This window comes from Podarcis gaigeae, assembly GCF_964106915.1.
Source record: "Podarcis gaigeae genome assembly, chromosome: 7".
In the NCBI taxonomy this organism is placed as follows: domain Eukaryota; kingdom Metazoa; phylum Chordata; class Lepidosauria; order Squamata; family Lacertidae; genus Podarcis; species Podarcis gaigeae.
In genome coordinates, this window is record NC_139683.1 from 9,804,789 (window position 1) to 9,824,427 (window position 19,639).

At 46.5% G+C, this 19,639-nt stretch overlaps 1 protein-coding gene across 4 annotated transcripts in view; it reads left to right on the forward strand.

Annotated features, from left to right (window-relative positions):
• The window catches only part of ZFAT (zinc finger and AT-hook domain containing), a 77,454-nt gene that overhangs the window by 29,471 nt on the left and 28,344 nt on the right, over window positions 1-19,639 (forward strand). For all 4 annotated transcript variants that reach the window (XR_014566774.1, XR_014566775.1, XM_083749009.1 and 1 more), the window contains exons 8-11: window positions 10,475-10,562; window positions 12,395-12,544; window positions 16,719-16,892; window positions 19,403-19,491. Coding sequence is in view for 2 of the 4 variants with exons in the window: in XM_083749009.1 (XP_083605135.1) it covers window positions 10,475-10,562; window positions 12,395-12,544; window positions 16,719-16,892; window positions 19,403-19,491 (501 nt within the window). In the remaining 2 variants the exon portion in view is untranslated. The remainder of the gene's footprint in view (window positions 1-10,474; window positions 10,563-12,394; window positions 12,545-16,718; window positions 16,893-19,402; window positions 19,492-19,639) is intronic.

Genomic DNA, 19,639 nt, shown 5'->3' on the forward strand with positions numbered 1-19,639 from the left:
CGTTGCATGTCTCCCTCGCCTCCTGCTCCTCCTCTTCCTCTTCCTCTTCTTCAATCACTCGTAGCCTAGTAAGATTGTCTTCCATAAACACAGCTTTAACAATGAGTCTGTAAGTGACCGTGGAGGCCAATTCTGGATCCACACGTCCTTCCACAGTGGGGACATTGGTTTCCAGGTGGGAGTTGATCATGGTGTGGATTAGCCAAGCGTGCCTTCCTCTTAGCACGTTTTTTCCCTTTCGTCCTGAGTTCAAGCGTCTTCAAAGCCCAGAACACCTTTAATAAAGGCTGTGGTGAGAGCCAGTGTGGTGTAGTGGTTAAGAGCGGTAGACTCGTAATCTGGCGAACCGGGTTCGCTTCCCCGCTCCTCCACTTGCAGCTGCTGGGTGACCTTGGGCCAGTCACACTTCTCTGAAGTCTCTCAGCCCCACTCACCTCACAGAGTGTTTGTTGTGGGGGAGGAAGGGAAAGGAGAATGCTAGCCGCTTTGAGACTCCTGAAGGGGAGTGAAAGGCGGGATATCAAATCCAAACTCTTCTTCTTCTTCTTCTTCTTCTTCTTCTTCTTCTTCTTCTTCTTCTTCTTCTTCTCTCCAACTAACTGGAGCACTCGCAGGCCAGTGTTTTCCCAGTTGTTGGTGTTTATACTACATTTTTTAAAGATTTGCCTTGAGAGAGTCTTTAAACCTCTTTTGTTGACCACCAGATTATGCTTTCCATTTTTAAGTTGGAATAGAGTAGTTGCTTTGGAAGACAATAACCAGGCATCCGCACAACAAGGCCAGTCCAATGAAGTTGATAAGGAGGAAGGAAGCATTGCCTGTGATTTCCTGCCAACCCACCTGCTTTTGGGTGGCATGAACCATCAAGCTGTGCATCCACTTTCATAAGGAGCGTGTTGCTTTCCCTTGAAATGTGTAGATTTATAGGCCCTGGTCCAGAGATGCTTTTTAAAGGCACCCTAGGGTTTTTTCTCTTTTGAAGGTAAATCGTTTGTACTCTATCTCTCTGGGTGGGAAATCATAGTCCAGCTGCACACCAAGACCCCAGGTGTCAGGTAACAGAAATTCTCCCTGGGGTCACTATCTACTGCAGTATAAGGCTAGGAATTGGAATGGGGGAAATGATACAAGCTTTGACAGACTCTCATATTGTGCCGGGGTTATATTCCAGGGATGGTGAGTGTATGCAGAAACATGTATAGTCAATCCATCCCCTTGAAACCGCCCCCACTTGAGCGATCTTAACTTTCGGAGCCAATATACTGAACAAGTCTTAACTCCGCCCGCCTTATGGGGCTCTGGGAGGCTCTCACGAGATTTTGAAGGGCTGCCCGAGTTCCTCCAAGATCTCGCCAGAGCCTGGTAAGCAAGGCAGAGAGATTTCTCAAACTTGGGTCCCCAGCTACTGTTGGACTACAACTCCCATCATCCCTGACCACTGGTTCTGCTAGCTAGGGATGATGAGAGCTTGATCCCAGTTTGAGAAACAATGCCTTAAAAACTCTTTCCGCTTCAGGGAAAACCCGGTGCCAAAAGAGCTTTCAAGCTCTCCCTCTGCATGTTTAATTTGTGCGATATCAACCGCCTGAAGTTGAAATAGCGCAAGTTGGACGAGTGTGAGTTGTAAGTCCACAGTAATGCCTTTTTTTTGACTGACAGAGGGATGAAAAAGACAGCCAAGAGAATCTTGTCACAGTGATTCTTGGACTGTACCATTCAGTCTGCAGGTCGAGGCAAGGAATTAGTGTTTGGCTCATCCACCCTACTTAAAAGCTCTGTGCCCAAAGATGACTGGCATGCCAGGGAAAATGTTCTCCCTGACATGCCAGTGTGGTGTGCTCTAGGTGGTGCCTTTGTTTGTTTTAAATGTGAGAGGGCGTTCAAGCATGATGTTGCTCTGCTTGCAGTCTGGAGTATTACAGCTCAGCAATACATGCTCTCTGCCATTCTCCTGATAGCATGTGTTTAGCTCCAAAGTTAGCTTCTGATGGTCCATTCCTTTGCTTTGAAATTGCAATGGGGGGAGGAAGGTAGAAAATGGCTGCTTGCATGGAAAGAGGACCTGAAAGCACTTTTCAGCCTGAAGCTTAAGTGGGCTATGTTTTAAAATCGGTTCCCAGAAACTACAACTAATCCAGAATGCGGCAGCTAGACTGGTGACTGGGAGCGGCCACCGAGACCATATAACATTGGTCTTGAAAGACCTACACTGGCTCCCAGTACGTTTCCGAGCACAATTCAGAGTGTTGGTGTTGACCTTTAAAGCCCTAAATGGCCTCAGCCCAGTATACCTGAAGGAGTGTCTCCACCCCCATCGTTCTGCCCAGACACTGAGGTCCAGCGCAGAGGGTCTTCTGGCAGTTCCCTCACTGCGAGAAGCCAAGTTACAGGGAACCAGGCAGAGGGCCTTCTCGGTGGTGGCACCCGCCCTGTGAAACACCCACCAGATGTCAAAGGAAAAAAACAACTATCAGACTTTTAGGAGACATCTGAAGGCAGCCCTGTTTAGGGAAGCTTTTAATATCTGAAGGACTATTGTATTTTAATATTTTGTTGGAAGCCACCCAGAGTGGTTGGGGAAACCCAGCCAGATGGGCTGGGTATAAATAATAAATGATGATGATGATGATGAAGATGATGATGAGAGAGAGGACCTCTGTTACAACTATGGCTTTGCTGCAACATCTATAGAGGCTCTATAAACTTTTTAAAAGTTCTAAGTTGAAAGAGCATTTCCAGAAGGGTTGATGCAAATGTTCTCCAAGCCACCTTGCCCAGAATGCCTCCCTCTGAGGAAGGACTTCTTGGCCCTTTCCTAGAGCAAGGCAGGAGAAGGCAGAAATCCTTATGAAGTAGGGTGAGCAACTGGGGACAATAAGAGGGGGCTGGGAGGAGGTGGGGGTGTTGCCTGACAGTTCACTGTCCCCCAAACCTGCTGCCTGAGACAGTTGTCTCCGCTTGGCTCATGAAAGGGCCCATCTTGTAATGTTGCACATGGAAGTGTTTTGAGAAGCAGAAAAAGCACAAAAGGCCACAAAACTATTATTAAAATTTGTATGCCACGCTATACCCATAGATCTCAGGGAGGTTCACGACATAAAATTACAATATATGTATATATAAAACACATAATAAAACTCTTGTTTGCTTCCACATTACAAGAGCTCTTATTGACTTTCTGTCCCTTTCATCGTGCAAGGAGGGAAATGCAGTCAAAAGTGGGCCTAATTAATTGCCACTTTGCGACACATCCCAAGGGTGAGGTAACACATTGTGTGCAGCGCAAGGTGAAATGTGTTGGCAGAAATGTATAGAAAGCCTTGAACAAACGTTTCCAGCACTCAGATTAGTTTCCAGCAGCTTGACATTAGCAGGCTTCTCCGTTTCACACTTGTAAGTAACAAAGGGAACAATATTTCGAGCCAGTGGGGAAATAATTGTGGCAATGAGCGGGGAGATGGTACTGGGAGTGCAAGAGAGGAAAACAGAGTTTTAATGGAATGTTTGACACCTCTGGAGGCTTCAATAGCAGCTTGGATCCCTGCCAAAGTGAATAAATAGCTCTCACCGTTGTTCATTCCTGGCCATTGTGCTCTGACACCAAACAGAAGTGTATTTTTGTGTGTTCAAAGGTTTCATCTCCCATTCTAAGTAGACAAGTATGTTCTCAAATGTACCAATAAGCTGTACATTTGGGACACCGATGTCGGGGTCAGCACAAGGCAGGGAACCACCCGAGGCAGGTGGGTCCTCATACACACCCTCCCTATGCTTGCTTTTGCGCTAGCAAGCTTTCCTCATCCACCTGTGGCGTTTTGAAGAATGGGATCCTTCCTCAGAACAAGGTATTCCAGGAAAAGTGGCTCAATGTCATGGCCCTGTCAGGCGAGGAATCGGCAGATTGAGGAATTAACTACTGTCAAAAGCACGATTGCAAGTTATGGAAAGCCAGTTCCACCAGTCCTACTTCTCCCAGCTACTCCTAGGTGTGCACCTGATGAGGCAGTTGGCGCAGCAGGGAAGTCCTGCTACGGACCTCGACTTCTGTTTCTCCCCTAACCGAGCTGCACACAAGCAGGCGAGGACTCTGCCTGTGTGTCACCTTCTGCTCCTCCCATTTCACCCCTCTTCTGGTACTGGGAGACAATGGAGCAGAAGAGGTGGAGGCAGGAGGTGTGGAAGCCCTTGATTCTACACTAGCCAGTCCCTGACATCCAGGGGCATGCATGCACCACCAACTCACCGTTATTTTTGAGTTTAGTTGAAACTTTAAACTTTCAATGAACTGCTTTTAAAAGGAAGTTCTTGCCAGAAAGGCCAGAAAGCGGGAGGTTCCAGTTTCTTCCACCACCTGAGTTTGCCTAATGGAAGCGCCTGCCCTGACCAAGGCGATCAACCAACTGTTTCAGTTCTGTAAAGCAAGCAGAGGCTCATATTATGGGGGTGTTCCTTTCTAGAGAGGAGAAAACATTTCCCGCAAATAGAAAAGTCACGTGTCAAAGAACTAGCCTTTCAAGGAACTGAGGTTCCTGCTTTGTGAACCTGACATCTAACATTTCCTGCAAAGTTGTGATTTTCTGTGCAGGGATAGATCCTGTGTTATTACCCCCCCCCAAAAAAAAACAACCCTAAATGTGTTGGACAAGAATGAAGAGTTTGCTTTTTAAAGCTGGTTCCGAATTAATGCAAATTCACCAGGTGAGCATATTTGCTGATGCACAATTGCAGCTGATGGCTACTCTGCCACTGGAGTACTATAGGGGTGTAAAAGGTAAAGGTAAAGGGACCCCTGGCCGTTAGGTCCAGTTGTGACCGACTCTGGGGTTGCGGCACTCATCTTGCTTTATTGGCCAAGGGAGCTTCTTGGTCATGTGGCCAGCATGACTAAGCCGCTTCTGGTGAACCAGAGCAGCACACAGAAATGCTGTTTACCTTCCCGCCGGAGCGGTACCTATTTATCTACTTGCACTTTGACGTGCTTTCAAACTGCTAGGTTGGCAGGAGCAGGGACCGAGCAACGGGAGCTCACCCCGTCGCGGGGATTCGAACCGCCAACCTTCTGATCGGCAAGTCCTAGGCTCTGTGGTTTAACCCACAGCGCCACCCGCATCCCTACTATAGGGGTGTATCTCGGCGTAAAGTTGTATAACGCCTTGTACCATTATAGACAACTATCCGAAGCCACCTTTTGTGTGATTTGGGCTTGTCGTTGTTTCTCAGTCCCTCTGCCACCTGTGCCCTAAAGGAAGTAATAAAGTTTGCCAAGTTATTTTCGTTGGCAACACTCTGCTATCAATTGCCAGCAGCTGTGGTAGTCTAAAAGTATGTTGCTTTTGTTCACGCCCTTCAGAAAGTCTTGAAAAACATTTCCGAAAGGTGAAATTCTGTAAAGCAGGCCATATACCGCTCTCTTCCTTGCCGAGGGAAAAAGCAAGTGCCAAGAATGTGACAGGGAGTTATTGGAAAGGGACCCCACCTGAGTCCTTGAGAAGAGGTTCTGTCACCAAGTATGACAAGGTCACTCTGAGAGGCCCCTCTTCCGTGTTGGAGGCTTTCTTTGGGATTCCCTGCTTATGACCTGGGCGGGCTCTGGAAGGCAGAATCTCAGACCAAGAAATTCATAAGGGCCGGCTGGAAGAGTGACAGGGTTAACTCTGTAGGATTAGCGTAGCAACATGTTCTCCAGGCAGCGGTGGGAATATTCTGCAAAAAAACCCACCAAATGACTGATACTGCTGCTGCTAAGTTTTGGCTGGGAATTCCCTGCGTGAGGTTGAGACAGGTATAGTCTAAGGATGCTGCCGTTGAGAAAAACAGCACATGAGCACATCTAAGCAAAATAGTCATTTTGGGGGGGGGGGGGAGATTGAACTGTGAAAATGGTAGCATTTAAATATTATTTCTTTTTTAAAAAATCTGGATGCCTTTTGGTTGAGCATGCAGCCACAGAGGCAAGGAGATGCTCTCCAGTGCAGGAAACAGCCCTGCAGATAGGAAGGAAATTACCGTAAAATTGTGCACCCAACTCTCAAACCAGAGAGCTGCTCCAGAAGGACACCATGTTTGTTGGAACAGCTAAAAAATAAATAAAAGGCCAGTTCTCGTGTTGCCGCCCTCCAGACCTCTTGAGGAGGCACACAAAGAAGGGCATCAGATGATGACATAGCATTTGAAATATTTTAACATAGAATTATAACCACCACCCATGTGGAGCTGTGCCACAAGCAGCCATTCAAACAGATGTGTGAATTGAGCTTTTGTTTTGCTTTACAGCACAGACCACTGCTTATAGAATTCCTGTACCTCAATAGGACAAGGCTGCCTGGTGTATTGTTCTTGCTTTCCTTCTTCCTTTGGGGAAGGAAGCTATTCTTCTGATGGAGGCATGGAACGCCTTGGTTTAGAAGCAAATGAGGGATGAACTATCCCTGTCAATCCGAACCTCACTAGGGACTTATTCCATGATGGGGTGATCTTAACACCGCCTACCACCGAACCATTCCCAATCCACGCTGCTGCAAAAACCCAATAGGGGGCATTACTCGCTGTGTATGTAATCCTGCTTTACAGAGACAAGGGTTTGTGTGCAAAACACCAGCTGTGCGTTGTAGAAAGAACTACAAATACAGAGACACTTTGACAATGATCGGCAGCCAGTCCAGATTTTTTTTCGCTCACCCATGTTACAAGCTCAGCCATGAACCCTTTCTTTGACAGGCAATGAAGTTTAAATGATGGTAGCATTCCCTTTGTGGACACAACTTGCATCCTGTGCGAGGCCCGCACGTTTTTGTCTCTGTGCCTCGCTTGGCATTTTGCTTTTCCAGGAAGCAGATTTTGGCATTTGCAGAAGTGCAGCAGCACGACTCTTCCAGCCTGTTAGGGTTCCCAAGGGCCCTCGCTGAGCTAACTCCATATGCTCAGAATTGAGTTAGAGTCTCAAACTCATCAGCTTGGCTTCGGAATTATTAGCTCTGGAATTATAATATACTTCATCTTCTGTGTATTTTATTTTCCGGTTCCTGAACCATCCAGGCCCTGTTGTGCATATATGGTCTCTCTCTCACACACACAAATAGAAAGAATAGTCTTGGGACTTGGGAGCCATTGCCATTAGCTTCCTTTTGCTCTCTCAGATGACATTGGAATGAAATGGCCCAGAACTCAATTCCTTAGTAAAAATTTCCCGAAGAAAGCCATTTCAGTGTAACAGGCCCATTGTGAGGGAGCTGTCAGCCCTCTGTGACTTACCCACTTCCGAGAGACTCACAACATCAGTGCCTTAGACAAGGCAAGAATCCAAGGGTCTGCTAGATTAAGTGGTGTCAACAGCAGCACTGTTGCGTTGAGGAATGCCCAGCACGCAGGCCGAAGGTGGCATGCAATCCATCTTTAAGGACTGTCAACAGATCTTCTCTGTTCACACCTGGACATCAGGGGCACAAAAACCTCAGGGCTGGGACCCTCAAGCCCCCATCTCAAAACAGTGGCACTTTCCCCAAAAATGCAAATTAAGACTTTTAACTAATTACCAGTGGGAAATGCTTGCTGTCCGAATAAGGCTAGGCACTTCCTTTAGAAATGGCAAAGGTTCCGGGAGCTGATTCAACTGTCCTTGCCACCATTCAGGCCTGTGCATGGCTACAGCTATGCAAGAACATCCTGCTTAAACCAAGGCTGCTTTCTCTTTTGCTTTGCAAAGGCACCGCGTTATCTGCTCAGAGCAGTGCCAGGACAGACACATAGTCCCAGGGCGCATGCAAAGTTCCAGCTGAAGTTTGAGCTTCTAAGTAACAGCACACAAAGCCAGAGTAAATAGGGCTATTATTATTTTTTACCTGCCTGTTAAAAGCTTCCAAGGACAGGCTTGGGAAGAAAAGCCGTAATCGGGGCTGCCGAGCTCCATGCAATCGTAGACGGAACTTAGGAGTCAGACAGTCAATAGTCCTGGTTAGCTCTGCATTACAGCAGACCACCGGGGAATAGGCTGAGAGGCCATCAACATGGCTAATGCATCCCCTACCACTCTCTGGAAGCCATTTGGCTCCATTAAGTGTTGGGGGTGGACCACTCAAATCGGTCCCACCTCCCTGCGGAGGGGAAGGATCGCAGAGAAGTCTAGTTGTACCAGGAAGTGATCTGACTGTGGCATTTCTTTTGTTCCACTCGAACTTGGTGTCAGATCACTAAGGTAAACCCCAGATCTAAGGCATGCCCATGGCTGTCTGTAGGGCCAGATTTATTCAGGGACAGCCCCATGGGGGGCATTCTTTCAATGAGTCCTGAGCAGCCCCTCATAACATCGTGCTGGCATGCATGTTAAAATCACCCAGGACCACCAAACTAGGTGTCTCCAGGAGAACATCTGGCATGGCCTGAAGCAGCTTGGGCAGGGAATGCTTGGTGCGGTAGGTACACCGAAAGGAATCTTGCACTGCCCCTATTGCCCACCTTCCGGAACACGCACTCAGAGAACTGTGTCTCCCCAGTAGAACACCTGGTGAAAACCAAGGACTTTTTACGAATCACTGCACCCACACAACCTGCGTCGCTGGTGGACAAGCAGCAGCAAGAACAAGCCCAGCTTTCAGGTCAATTCCTCCACCCACGATCAAGTCATGGATGGCAGTGGTCTTATGAATCACTGGTCTGCCATTGCATTGCTCTAGTAGTGCACCTGGAAGAAATGTTTTAGCCTTGTTCTCACCCTGTTGGAAGGGATGCGGGTGGCGCTGTGGGTTAAACCACAGAGCCTAGGACTTGCTGATCAGAAGGTCAGCGGTTCGAATCCCCACAACGGGGTGAGCTCCCGTTGCCCGGTCCCTGCTTCTGCTAACCTAGCAATTCGAAAGCATGTCAAGTAGATAAATAGGTAATGCTCCGGCAGGAAGGTAAACGGCGTTTCCGTGCGCTGCTCTGGTTCGCCAGAAGCAGCTTATTTATTTTATTTTTTTTAATAAAATTTTTATTAAGGATTTTTTTTTAATACAATAGGAAGAAAGAAAGAAAAAACAGCATAACATAGAACAAACAATATTCCTTCTTTTCATCTTTGAACTTCCTCACGTCTCTCACTCCTACTTTCCAAATTTATAAAGCCTTAGCCAGCAAATTATCACCTTATTTCCATCCATAATGTACACTTTTCCAATATTTTGTCCCTAACTTTGAATATTTTTATCTAGGTCTTAAATCTCTATCTCCAGAAGCAGCTTAGTCATGCTGGCCACATGACCTGGAAGCTGTACGCCGGCTCCCTCGGCCAATAAAGCAAGATGAGCGCCGTAACCCCAGAGTCAGCCACGACTGGACCTAATGGTCAGGGGTCCCTTTACCTTTTCCACCCTGTTGGACAAGGTTTCTACACCCTTGTGCAAATTACGGTAATTGAAACAAACAATGTAGATTATTGTACAAAACTCACATATACATGTACAAAACTCACATATACATACATTAGTAATGGATATGTCCTCCGCTATTTTTAAGCAGCATTTGAACACGGTTTGGCATGGAGTCTACTAGTGTCGAACAGTCACTGTTGATTTTCGGATCCCTGGACCACACTTGAATCAGTGCCTGAATGAGCTTCTCCATAGTCATACAGTCTACAGCACGGAGGTGACGTTTGCATACATATAGCCCACAAATTCTCAATGGAATTTACATCCGGGGAATTCCCTGACCAATCAAGTACCTGCATTTTCTGCTCTGTCATGAATTTCTTCACCACTTTCGATGTGTGACAGGGGGCTAGGTCCTGCTGCAATATCCCAGTACTGTCAGAATATCTCTTTTCCAGCTCTGGAATAACTCTCTTTCATAGAACCTCAGTATATTGTGGTGAGCGCATCATTCCTTCTGTTGGCTGCAGGCTTCTGACACCATAATGATCAACTGACTTTTCGTGTTTGTTTTGAGTACAGGATTACGAGTAAGATAGAAAATATGCTTTGTTTCAGTTAATTTGCACAAGGGTGTACGTGCAGAGAATGGTTTTTACTTTTAAGTGGAGAAGCAATCAAAACCACAGTCAGAAAGTCAGCTCAGGAACCTGTACGTGGGCAGGTTATAAACCGAACAAGCAAATTGGGTCCATTCTACCATGCTGATTCCACCTCATTTTTCCTGCCTACATAGACTGAATCACATATGCAGCTTGTACGTGAGCTGGAGAGGTAGATCATGTTTACAGAGACATACATGCATGCACGCTTCAAGTCAAAAGCTGTAAATCATTCCGAGATAAACTATTTTGTAACAAAGCCTAATTTTCTGTATTTCCTTTGGTGTACCTCATCATGATAACTGCTCTTGCTCTTCATAACGCCAGCTGAAATTGGCATCCGAGGCTTCCAGTTATCACCTTGTTGGGAGCCATATATTACTCAACGAGTAATGAGTTTAGCAATCAGCTCAGCGAACTGATAACAGACACTTTCCTCTCTCTCTCTCTCTTTTCCCCCCTTCAAAGGACAAAAAGAGTTATTCCTGCCCTGTGTGTGAGAAATCTTTTACCGAAGACCGACTTATAAAATCACACATAAAGACAAACCACCCAGGTAAGACGAGCCGCATTAATGGTCTTAAATGTAGCGTAATAGTGGAGCTGTGCTCCAGACGAAGCAATAGATTTTAGCTGTATTATGTGCGCTGGTTATCATACATGGAAAACAGCGGTCCAACCCTATAGAGTCCTGATACTACAGGTGGTCCCTTAGTTGGAGCAACTCATGGCTATTAGTAGCAACAGCAGCAGCAGCAAACTCCTGGTTCCTTGCCTCACCTTGCTTGCCTTATTTTGAACTCTGCTTGGCCTGGGCTCCACACCCAATCTGCATGCTCTAGCCTTTGCCTTGCCTGCCTGGACCATTTCCCTTTGCTTCAGCAGCCAAAAACCAAAAACAGACCCCTGCTGAGGCCCGACGCTTGGCCACTCCAGAGGCTTCATACAGCCTGCCAGTAACAGGAGGTGATATTCCCAACCCCTGTTGCCCTTTTATTTCTGAAGAGAGGCCTGACCACACAATCCGGATTTGGCCCATGAGGTTCTCAGCTCAGACCCCAAGATCCCTAGCAATGACCCTGCAGGGTCATCTCCATTCGAGGTTTTTAATAATAATAATAAATTTTATTTATACCCCACCCTCCCCAGCTGAGACCGGGCTCAGGGCGGCTAACACAATACAATTTAAAAACAAGATTATAATATAACATTAAAATGCAGCCTCATTTCAGTAGAAACTTTTTGGGGATGAAAACGTCAAATCTTCACCAAGGCCAACTATCCAGACTGGTCCTACGTGGGCCAGAAAAAAAGCCAGGGAAGTCCCCAATTAGGAGTTCCATTACAGAAGGAGAAAGGAGAAAGAAAAGAGGGGAAGGGGATCAAGTTGATTCCAAGCCAAAGGCCAGGCGGAACAACTCTGTCTTACAGGCCCTGCGGAAAGAAATCAGATCCTGCAGGGCCCTGGTCTCATAAGACAGAGCATTCCACCAGGCTGGAGCCAGTCTTGAAAAGACCCTGGCTTTGATAGAGTCTAATCTAACTTTCTTAGGGTTCGGAACCTCTAGGGTGTTGCTATTTATGGACCTCTGCGAGGCATATCAGGAGAGGCAGTCCTGTAGGTTAAGCAGAGGTTGGATGGCCATCTATGTCATGGATGCTTTAGTTGAGATTCCTACAATGCATGGGGTTGGACTAGATGACCCTCGGGGTCTCGTCTAACTCTGCAATATACACTCAGCATATGTATCTTTTTAAAAGGCATGCAATTAGCTTGACTTTTACACACTCTTGGGACTCAGCAACATAGTCCCATCACTTCATTATTTCTAGTTGATTATAGCCTCACATCTGTATTCTCAGGCCTTTTGGTGTTGTTAATGACCTGCCTGCTTGGGTATTTTGGGCTCCTCTGGAAATCCCAGGTGAAACCTTAAGCAAATGTTATGCGCCTCTCAGAGAGCACCGAAGCTAATAAATGTTTGGTTAGCGACGCTGCCCGGTTCGGTATTGGCCACCTGAGAGTGCTCCCTGCCAGAAAGGGGAAAAAACACACACCCATTTCTGCAATAATGGCTCAACCAGCCTCTTAATTTGTCACAAAAATAGCAAGTCACCATGGAGGCAACTCAGCACACAAAAGCAATGGCCAGTCCTCGAAAAAGCTGTAAAATAATGAAGCAGTTTCCTTAAGACTGCACAACCCCACTGGAAGGCTGGTGCGGAGAGAGGGAGAAAGAGAAGAGAAAACACGGAAAAGGAAGCCTATTGAAAGGACGTGGCAAGGAGCAATCTAAATATTATGTTTTCTCATTATTGTCATGTGTTTCCCGAAGGCTAAAGCTTTCCCCCCATGTGTGTTTTTTCTCCCCCCTCTCCCCTCTCCAGAGGTTTCCATGAACACCATCTCCGAGATTGTTGGCAGGAGAGTTCAGCTAAAAGGGCTGATAGGAAAGCGAGCCGTGAAATGCCCCTACTGCAATTTTTACTTCATGAAGAATGGATCAGACCTTCAGCGTCACATCTGGGCCCATCAAGGTAACTGCAGCGTAGCTGGCACTTAATCTGTTTAAAAATTGCGATCACTTCCTGACACGCCGGTGCTCCGGTTATGGCCCAGCTAGACGCATGGAATGCCATCACACAATTTACTAGCAGCTGTTTCGGGTGAGGGGTCTTTGAGGTTAGGGACCATGTCATGCAGCTGGTGTTTTCCCCAGGAGGGAAGGCGGTAGCTGGGGGGAAAGGTGTTAATTCACAGCCGCTGTTCATCATGTTGCTGTTGTTGGCATCCGTCTGTCTTGAGAGACAATGGCGTGCTTCTCCGGAGATGAAGTCAAACGGCTGTGTTAGCAGCACCAAAGTGACCTCCACAGGACACAAGCCTGGGCAGCATGTAGAGAGTTCCTGGGCTGCCCAGAAGACAAGACACACACACACACACCCCTCAGCCTCGCTGATGTGGTCCAAAGGTAAGCAAAGCAGTACGTTTGGCACAAGCTTGGCTGATTGCAGAGATACATAATTTTGGCACTTGTTACCAAGCTGATACATACGAGAATTTTCTAGGAAACTCCGGCCCTTCCAGACCTTCCAGTGCATAGAGCATCCATCCCGATTTGCTTGCTGGCAGATTACCGTACTTTTCCATGTATAAGGTGATATTTTTTCCTTAGAAATTATAGGCGAAAATTGTGGATAGTCTTATAAACAGAAAGCAGAGGGGGACGTGCAATTGGTGGCAGCAGCCAGCAGGAGATTGGCAGTGGCGATTGGGCGTGTGATTGGTTGCTGTGGCAAGGCCTGCTGACAATTGGCTGCGGCTGCGGCAATTGGGCGGTTGATTTATGTCAGCTGTGAGGTGTGTGTGCAATCAGCTGTGGTTGAATCGAGTGGCCAGGTGGGCTTGTGGCTGCAAGTGTGCAGGCGATTGGTGGCCGTGGCGATGCATGCAGTTTGCAGTAGTGGGCAGGTGTTGAACCCCCCCCCCCAAAAGCTGAACAACTCTGGGCAATCCCCCCTCCAAATTTGGTTCCCCAAAATAGGGGTCATCTTACACATGGCGGCATGTTATACACGGAAAAATACGGTACGTTGGTTATTTAACAAGCGTTCATTCCAATTTGCAGGGCATATTAAGGAGGTTAGATGATGATGCATCAAAACAAGTTGCACCCCACACTTCTCAGTGCATTTTTCCATCGCTTTGCTTATCACAAAAAGTCCAGTCTTTGCAGGCTTGTTGCACATCACTGCCCAATCAGCAACCTGAATTTGCTGGTGCTTTTGAATCCCACCTGAAAATGCAATGGTCTGGAAGTTCCCTGTGAGGCTCACAGTCCTGGTTCTTCACCCTGGAAGCCCAGTTCTGTGGGCATTTGCGAAGAATTGCTGTTTTCCCAGCACTTTCGTCAACATCAGCTCGTTAAGTCTTCCACCCTTCCGACTGGTTCACACTTCGGGTTGCAGCCAATGTTATTCATACTCAGAGAAGATCCATTGAAATTGATGGACATAACTTAGGGCCATTAACTTCAGTGGGTATATTCTGAGTAGAATGCAACCCAGAATTTCTTAACGCAAGGACCGGCAGCTGAAAATGTGAACCGACTCTATTGAAAAGTATTGCACTTTGAGGAGGCAGCAGGTGGTTGCCAGTTAACCTGAGATCTGTGATGACTCAGGCATGCAAGTCGTCATTTGCTGTTGCAGTCATCAGGTGATGAACTTGCATGCATGATCTACCCCTCAGTCACCATCCGGGGAAAAGTGCTTACTCTAGGTCAGTGTTTCCCAGACTTGAGTCTCCAGTTGTTTTTGGACTACAGTCCCCATCATCCCTGACCGCTGCTCCTGCTAGCTAGGGATGATGGGGGTTGTGTTAGTATTTTCATTCTCTATTGCTGGATCATATGCTCCTATGTTTACATTTCTGTACTGTTGCATATGGGAACGGAAGTCAGTCTGAGATACTTCCGCTCCTTGTTCTCTGTCACTCTTCTGAGGCAACTGCCTGTGTGAGAAGACACAGCTCACCGCTCATCATGATGCTTTTGTTTTCTTTGCTGTAAATAAAGACTCTCATGCTACATCAATAATAATAATAATAATAATAATAATAATAATAATAATAATAATAATAATAATAATAATAATAATTTATTATTTATACCGCGCCCATCTGGCTGGGTACAATAACCTATTAAACATTAAAAGCTCCCCTAAACAGGGCTGCCTTCAGATACCTTCTAAAAGTTTGGTAGTTATTTTTCTCTTTGATGTGAGGGCGTGCCACAGGCAGGTGCCACTACCAAGGAGGCCCTCTGCCTGGTTCCCTGTAACTTGGCTTCTTGTAGCGAGGGAACCGCCAGAAGGCCCTCGGCGCTGGACCTCAGCAGAACGATGGAGGTGGAGACGCTCCTTCAGGTATCCTGGACCGAGGCCGTTTAGGGCTTTAAAGGTCAGCACCAACACTTTGAATTGTGCTCAGATATCCGACACAATCTCGCTTTCGCTGAACTCTGCTAATGCGTGCTCAACATCTACGGATGCGGGTCAAAGTGTTTTGCAGGACTGGCCCAGAGGAATGTCCCGATAGGTTGTAGACCAGAAACAGCTGGAGAACCAAGTCTGGAAAACACTGCTGAAGGCAGTGCAGGGAGCACCTTTGCAGCATCACAGATATGGCAACAGGAGAGGGGTGCAACTTGTAAGATTTGCAATATAAACACACTTAGCTAGAATTAAGCCCCATTGGCTGATAAAAGATTCTTCCAGGTGGTACATTTAGCTACAGCACTGGCTGAATAGGTTTTTAACATACCATGAACACCTTTGGTGAATGCAGAGTGTTCACCAGGACAGGGGCATCTGCTAGGACCAATTTAGTTAATGCTGCAATTAAACATCACTTGGAAGGATATTCCATCTGATGGTTTGTTTGTTTTTAAAAAGGAAAAATAGGCTAGCACAGGCCCTGCTGGCATAGGGCTTCTACATTAATTCCCACTGCTAACTTTATTTATTGCATTTCTCATTTATAGCATCTTTGACATGATAAATGGCAAGCAGTATATTTCCACCTCACCCCCTTTGTTGCTCTAGTACTCCGAAAGCAGAGCTCTGACATAAGTCAGCTTTTTGAAGTCTCCTGCTGCATCTTCTATTGGAGCTACCGCAAAGTCTATGTAAATCAGTTGTTTGTGGCTCATCTAGTTCAAAGCTACCCGTTTTAGCGATTTTCTGCCTCAGCAGATAAGTCAAAAGTTATTCCGTAATTAATATTTCGAATCCCTTTTGTTTTTGAATTAATGAATCACAAGTTAGTCCAGCGAGTATTCCTGCCTGATAATATCCACGCACAAAAGGGTAAATTAAATTATTACCGTCATCCATGCAAAGGCTGCTGTTTTCAAGCCTGGATATTCTCAAAGCTACAGAAATTATTTCCGCATAGAAAAGTAAAATTCTATTATGACCTAGCTGTGTTTGTGTGTGTACACATAGTGCGGTCTCTCTGCCTCATATATTCCACCATCAATGCAGAAGAAAAGAACTGAAACTCTCCTGCTCCTTTGCAGCCTTCATCCCTCTGTGCATCCCCTCCTTTTTATTGCAGCAGCAGCAGCACTCCCTGCCCTTACTGCATAGGAATAGGGGAGACTTGCTTATTGCAATCCGCTATAATAATAATGGGACGCGGGTGGCACTGTGGGTTAAACCACAGAGCCTAGGACTTGCCGATCAGAAGGTCAGCGGTTGGAATCCCCGTGACGGGGTGAGTTCCCATTGTTCGCCCCCTGCTCCTGCCAACCTAGCAGTTTGAAAGCACGTCAAAGTGCAAGTAGATAAATAGGCATCGCTCCGGCGGGAAGGTAAACGCCGTTTCCGTGCACTGCTCTGGTTCGCGGCTTAGTCAAGCTGGCCACATGACCCGGGAGCTGCCTGCAGACAAACGCCGGCTCCCTCGGCCAGTAAAGCAAGATGAGCGCCACAACCCCAGAGTCGGCCATGACTGGACCTAATGGTCAGGGGTCCCTTTACCTTTACTAACATGAACTCAGGATCCTTGTCCTCTACCAGGGATTTTAGACATTGAAGTAGTCCTAGAACATCGCCTTCAAGTGGCCATTCCTCGTATCCCTGCAAAGTTTTTGACCAGTCATCTCCAGACAGCCCTTTCTTCATTTCTGTTCTCTCTCTTTTTGCACAGGCATCAAGCCATTCAAATGCTCCCTGTGCGAATATGCCACTCGCAGCAAGAGCAACCTGAAAGCTCACATGAACCGCCACAGCACTGAGAAGACCCACCTGTGCGATATGTGCGGGAAGAAGTTCAAATCCAAAGGCACCCTGAAGAGCCACAAGCTCCTCCACACCGCCGATGGCAAGTAGCTCTCTGTCAGGGCCGACACCACCCAAAGCCCTTCCGCAATGGTTTGCATCATATTGCTCATTTGAAATTGCAAGCTAGCAGTGACTCAGAGCAATGCAGTGGTGCTGCATGGAGTTAGGGTGGCTTTCATGGAAAACCCTATACAAACTTGCGCCGGGGGTGGGAGAGTTCTGCCCCACTAGGCTAATTAGGCCTGGCACGGGTTCAGATTTGGCCTGCAAGGTTATTTCCCCCAAGCCATGCCCACTTGCCCCACAGCTGATGTGATATATGACATCAGGTGCGGGGCAAACAGAGTTGTGGCTGTTGATGCACAACTGGTAGTCTTAAAGGGCACTCCTGATTTCCCATTGGAAATGAAGAGCAAGTGTGCTGGATTCATGTGCACCGGGGTCACGGCACAGGGAACTCCACTGGGCTTAAGTTGCCACTTATTAGCAGATAGGCAGCGACTCCAGGCATGTCGGATCATGCATCCAATCCCTGAAGAAGGCAGTAACTTCAAGGCTGCTTGTCAACTAATATCTGCTGGCTTCAACTCTCAGCGAACCAGTGGGGCTTCAGAGCGCTTTGCCAAGACCCGAGTGGTGCTCTGAAGTCCCAACCAACATCATCTGATGCCAAGTGATTGACAAGTGGGTGGTAAGGGAGATAAAGACCTGTGTTACGCCATGCCACACAGAAGCCCTGTGCATGGAGTGAATCAATTGGCCCCTTGATATCACCACCTGCCCAATGACGCGTCTAAAAAAAACCCTAAAACACCAAGGTGTTAAGATTCCATCTGCTCACACACTGTTACCTCTCACCTTTGTTTCTTTTCCAACACTCTGTAAAGATGCCTAAATGCAAGCAGTGTGTTTTGCACCAAGTTTTATTATATGCATGAAGAATAGTCAGAGTTGCATTGCTAGATTAGACCAAAGATTCACCTAGCACTTCCTGTCTATCAACTGGCCAGCCACTTCTGTTCTTGGGAGGCTGTTTCTGCAAACTCAGCCGTCCCCTGTCCAACATTTTTCTATTTCTTGCTCTTGCCAAGAATGGCACATCAGTACAGAATGAATCTCTGTCCGAGTTTATTGCTGTTCACAGTAACTAATGAAACACAGAGCATGACTTCTAAGCTCAATTAGATAGTGAATGTTCTAAACATCAAGCTTTTTCCCTCCACCGTGTTTTATGGGAACTGTCAACCTTATGCATAAGCTTCTCTGGAAATCCATCAGCAACTTAAAATTTAGAGGAGAAAACTTGACAAGTTAGTATAGATTTGCCTTTTCAACTTGCACTTTGGGGTTCCCTTTTAAGTTTTTGACAGCTGTTGCTGAAAGGATTTCAAAGAAATTCTCTGTCGTGGTAATGAATGAGGAGCTGGAGTAAAACAGATCTCTGTGCAGGTTTTAATATGCTTGCATCATACTGAGAGTCTTCCACAGTTTGCAAACAGCTGAGAGTTGAAGAGAGAAGGGCTACCGATTTAGCTTCTAAAAAGAGGCATGGCAGATGCTTTCAATGCTGTAAACTGTTCTGCAGTCCAGACTTGTATAGCATAAAGTCAAGCAAATAAATAAATAATGTGAAATGTTAAAAGGGGCATTCGGGAAGAGCAATTGCTTGCAGCACATACGACATGCTCAGGTTTATTTAAAGTTTCTTTTATGCCATCAGGATTCAAAGGCTGCTACTCCCTTGTGTTTGTTTGTTGTCCTACGAATCTAAGGTATCAATACCAATGTACACAAACCAGGAATTATACCGTTTTTAAAGCCTCCGGCTTTACTTTTGAATATATTGGGGCGAAGCTAGATGTGGTGTAGGGTGTCTGTGATCGAGATCTCCTATTGTCAATTTTAAAATGTTGTGAAGCTTAAAGAAGCCACAGGGAAGGGGTTATGAGAAAGAGGAGGATAACCTTTTCCACAGCACCATTTGCCTAGCCTAAATTTCCCACCACATTTGGGGAGGGTAGTTTAGAAAATGTTGCGGAAGAAGGATTAAAACACCTCCTGACCTATCGCTGCTGCCCCAACTTGGTTTGCCACCCATGAAAACCTACAGGAGAACTGACTCATTGAGGTTCCCTTGTCACATTTAATTAACCTTTTAGACTGCCCAAAGACCTTTGAAACTGTGGACTTTAAGAGAGGCAGAATCGTTCTGGTTTTGCCTTAAGTGGCGATTCTCCTTCAGGACACTTCATTCTCCCAAATTCATACCATCAATAGAACACATTCAGGTGATTTCACAGGTTGCCATCTGAAGACAACTGACCAAGCACACATCAAGGAAGATGCGTAAATGGAAACTCAACATAACAGTGAAATGGTATCATAAAGGCGGGTAAATCACAGCTTCAGAAACAGATAAAAGCAGCATTATAGAAACAGAAATTCAGGAATAGCAGGGTTGAATCATGACGGTTGCTACTTCATATCTGTTTTCCTCTGTTTAAATGAGACAACACATTTGTATCTGAATTGGTTGGTTTTCTGTTTCAGGGAAACAGTTCAAGTGCACAGTGTGCGATTATACTGCCGCACAAAAGCCACAGCTGCTGAGGCACATGGAGCAGCATGCTTCGTTCAAGGTAAGGAGGTTGGTGCTGACTTGGCTGCATGAACCGCTGTGCCGCCAAGCAGTTATTGCAGGTGCAGCACATGGCAGCGGTTGAGATACTGCAGCAAACTATGCCCAAGGTTAGAGGTTCCAGATTTAGATGTCCCTGGACCGGCATG